At 39.6% G+C, this 4,258-nt stretch overlaps 1 protein-coding gene across 1 annotated transcript in view; it reads right to left on the bottom strand.

Annotated features, from left to right (window-relative positions):
• The window catches only part of NOPCHAP1 (NOP protein chaperone 1), a 13,638-nt gene extending 9,782 nt beyond the window's left edge, over positions 1-3,856 (bottom strand). Inside the window, exon 1 of the mRNA XM_017895343.1 lies at positions 3,788-3,856. Within this exon, the coding sequence (XP_017750832.1) occupies positions 3,788-3,821 (34 nt within the window). The 5' untranslated portion in view covers positions 3,822-3,856. The remainder of the gene's footprint in view (positions 1-3,787) is intronic.
• Positions 3,857-4,258: the final 402 nt, after the last annotated feature.

The following is a 4,258-nucleotide window of genomic DNA, read 5'->3' as shown; positions in this document are numbered from 1 at the left end:
TTATACTTTAAGTTCTAGGGTACATGTGCACAACGTGCAGGTTTGTTACATATGTATACATGTGCCATGTTGGTGTGCTGCACCCATTAACTCATCATTTACATTAGATATATCTCCTAATGCTATCCCTCCCCCCTCCCCCTACCCCACAACAGGCCCCGGTGTGTGATGTTCCCCTTCCTGTGTCCAAGTGTTCTCATTGTTCAATTCCCACCTATGAGTGAGAACATGCGGTGTTTGGTTTTCTGTTCTTGCGATAGTTTGCTGAGAATGATGGTTTCCAGCTGCATCCCTGTCCCTACAAAGGACATGAACTCATCCTTTTTTTATGGTTACATAGTATTCCATGGTGTATATGTCCACATTTTCTTAATCCAGTCTGTCATTGATGGACATTTGGGTTGGTTCCAAGTCTTTGCTATTGTGAATAGTGCCGCAATAAACATACGTGTGTATGTGTCTTTATAGCAGCAGGATTTATAATCCTTTGGGTATATAGCCAGTAATGGGATGGCTGGGTCAAATGGTATTTCTAGTTCTAGATCCTCACATTTTCTTACCATTGATCTCTCAGCAGGTGTGCGGGTTGCTTCCACCTCGTGGTCATTGTGAACAATGCTGCAATGAACATGGTTGTACAAATATCTCTTAGAGACCCTGCTTTTCACTGCTTTGGGATACATACCCAGACGTGAGATTACTGGATAATAGGATAATTGTACTTTGTAGCTTTTTGAGAAGCCTCCATATAGTTTTTCATAGTGGCTGTACCATTTTACATTCCCACAGTGCACAAGAGTTCCGATTTCTCCACAGCCTTGTCAATATTACCTTTTTCTGTGTGGTTGCTTCTTTCTTTTTGACAGTGGGCATCCCAGTAGGTGTGAAGTGATATCTTGAAGTTTTGATTTGCATTTCTCTAATGATTTAGTGATGCTGAACATCTTTTCATGGGCTTGTTGGCCATTTATGTATCTTCTTTGGAGAAATGACTATTCAACTCCTTTACCCATTTTTTAAATCTGGTTATTTGTGTTTTTGTTGTTGAGTTATAGGAGTTCTTTATATGTTCTGGATATTAACCCTTTATTGGATATATGATTTACAAATATTTTCTCCCATTCTGTAGGTTGCCTTTTCACTCTATTGTTTCCTTTCCTCTTTGTTAAGTCTTTATTGACCACCTGCAGTATGTCCAGACCCCTCTTACATAGGATTCAAAGCAGAAGCAGCAGAAATCTTGGACCAATCTTTTCTGCTTATTTCTGACAGAGCAGAGGCTCCAGAGTCAGCCTGGAGTGGATTAAATCCAGTGTCATATTATTCATATAGTAGTTGTGACTTTGGGCAGATCACTCCCTGAGCTTTTGTCCTTCTCTGTAGAATCAGGAACATAATACTTCCTGGGGATGTTATAAGGAATAAAAGAGAAAAGGAGTAAAATGTATGTAATGGCACTGGTGATACAGAATGATTGGACTCGCAGCTAAACCCCACTCTAAAGCATGGAACTGTGGCCCTAAGTGACAATAGCTGACCCCATTTTTCACCCAAATGTTGCCTTTTTAGCCTACCATGCCCCTATCCTGTGCCCATAAAAAGACTTCATCTGGAAGAGCAATATAAATGGCTAAGTGTTGGGGATACAAGCAGAGACTACAGATAGATGCGGTCAACTTCAGATGGTGTGGCTTCAGGGAAAGATCACCTTCTTCCCCCACCATCCCCTTTCCAACTCCCCATTCCATTGAGAGCCACATCCATTGCCCAAGAAAATCCTCCACATATACTACCTTTCGATCCATTCATGTGACCTGAATCTTTCTGGACACCAGACAAGAACCCATGAGGGCAGGGGCTGGGACATTGCTCCAGAGCCCACACACAGCCTGCTCTCACCAGAGAGGGGTGACTGGTCAGTTCCAGCATTCATATTTTCGCTCTGGTTCCTGACTCACTTGCACACTCCCTTTCGTGAGTAGTGGCAAGCAGCAGGCTGAGTGAAATGAGCCATTCCAGTTCCTGCCCATGAAGGGGGTCAAGGTCAAGGGAATAATCCCATCTCACTGGTGGCAGCATTATTATGATCATCATAATAAAATAACACTATATTATACCAAGTTATAAAAGCTAGGCCTTAAGAATTATGAGAGAAATAACAGTAGGCACTGAGGAAGAAAACACTGATTAATGCATTTTAAAAGTTATTTCACTATCTTCCTACTTCCAGTTAAAACCTATTAAGTCTCCTACTTCCAGTTAAAACCTATTAAATCTAGAGATCCTTTGCATTCCCAGCACTGAGCTTGTAATAGGTACACAGTTAATGATTAATCTGTGTTTGACGAATGAAAGAACAAAAAGAAGATGAACAAATGAATAATTGTTAATTAACTGTTTTATTGATTGACCACCTCGACAAACCTGGATTCTAGCCACTGGAAATGTCCTCAAATCACTTTTCTGAATTGTTGGTTGAGATCTGAAGTATCCCACAGGTACAGCGCCATGCAAAATGAATGGGGCTGTTCTTGCATTGCTATAATGAAATAGCCAAGACTGGGAAATTTATAAATAAAAGAGGTTAATTCGCTCACCATTCTGTAGATTGTAGAGTAAACATGATGCTAGCATCTGCTAAGCTTCTTGGTGGGGGCTTCAGGAAACCAACAATCATGGTAGAAGGCAAAGGGGGAGCAGGCACATCACAAGGCCAGAGCAGGAGCAAGAAAGACTGAGCAAGGTGGCCATACGTGGTACAGTGCAAGATTTGGGCAGGGATACACATCCAAACTATATCAACACTGCTAGTTTGTAAGAATAGCTTAGAAATGAGAAATGAAGACATTCATATCTTGCCAAGATAGTGTAGAAAATGCACTGGCAGAATTTAGTCACCCTTCCAGAAAATTATGTTGTTAACTAAAAGAGCAGTTTTGTAAAATATGAAGGTGAATATAAAACATAGTTTTTCTACTTGTAATCTCTTTGAAAGATAATTGAGTGTTTAAAGCAAAAAATATGTATCATGGGGTTTATAACAAATATAGAAGCAAAATGTATGGCAAGAATAGCACAGAAAACGGAGGTGGTAAATGGAAATATACGTTGTAAGGATCTTATACTTTATGTGAAGTGTTTTTAGTAGGGTTTGAAAATAGATGGTGATAAGTTAAAATTTTACATTGTAAATACTAGAGCAACTACAAAAAAATTTAAAAAGATGGATATCTAATCAGCCAATAGTGAAGATAAAATGGAGCCATAGGCCGGGCGCGGTTGCTCACGCCTGTAATACTAGCACTTTGGGAGGCCGAGGTGGGCGGATTGCCTGAGCTCAGGAATTCAAGACCAGCCTGGGCAACCCGGTGAAACCCTGTTTCTACTAAAAATACAAAAAATTAGCTGGGCATGGTGGCATGCACCTGTAGTCCCAGCTACTTGGGAGGCTGAGGCAGAAGAATTGCTTGAACCTGGGAGTAAAAAAAAAGAAAATGGAGCCATAAAATATATTCAATTAATCCAAAAGAAAGCAACATAAAAAACAAAGAGGAACAAAGAACATTTGGGACAAATAGAAAACAAATAACGTCATAGTACAGGTAAGCTATACCCATTTCAGTAATGACATTAGATGTAAATTGGTGTCTTCCTTCATCTGGGCTGCTATAACAAAATGCCATAAACTGGGAAGCTTATAAATAAAAGAAATTTATTTCTCACAGTTCTGGAGGCTGGAAGTGCAAGACCAAAGTACAAGGAGATTTGGTTTTTGGTGAGGACTCACACTCTGATTCATAGATGGCCCCTTCTTGCTGCATTCTCAGATGGCAGAAGGGACAAGGCAGCTTTATTAAGGGCATCATCCCATTCATAAGGGTTCTACCTTTATGACCTAATCACGTCCTTAAGTTCCCATGTCTTATGTCATCATCTTGGCAGTTAGGATTGTAACATATGAACTTTGAGAGGACACAAATATTCAGACCATAGCAATTATTCTAAGACGTAAAGCAAAAAAAATTGACAGACTAGATAAAACAAAACCCAGCTGTCGGCTGTCTGCAAGAAATTTGCTTTAACTGGAGAGATACGGTTAGGTTAAAAGTGAAGTGATTTAAACAGATAAACTATGAAAATACTAAACAAAAATAAAGCTGAAGTAGCTATATTGCTATCAGACAAAATAGACTTCAAAACAATATTACCAAGGATAAAAAGGGACTTTTCATAATGATAAAGAGATACACTTGTCATG

This window comes from Rhinopithecus bieti, unplaced genomic scaffold (genome assembly GCF_001698545.2).
Source record: "Rhinopithecus bieti isolate Rb0 unplaced genomic scaffold, ASM169854v2 scaffold_24306, whole genome shotgun sequence".
NCBI lineage: Eukaryota > Metazoa > Chordata > Mammalia > Primates > Cercopithecidae > Rhinopithecus > Rhinopithecus bieti.
The sequence above is the reverse complement of the archived record's forward strand: the minus strand, read 5'-3'. Positions and strand labels throughout refer to the sequence as shown.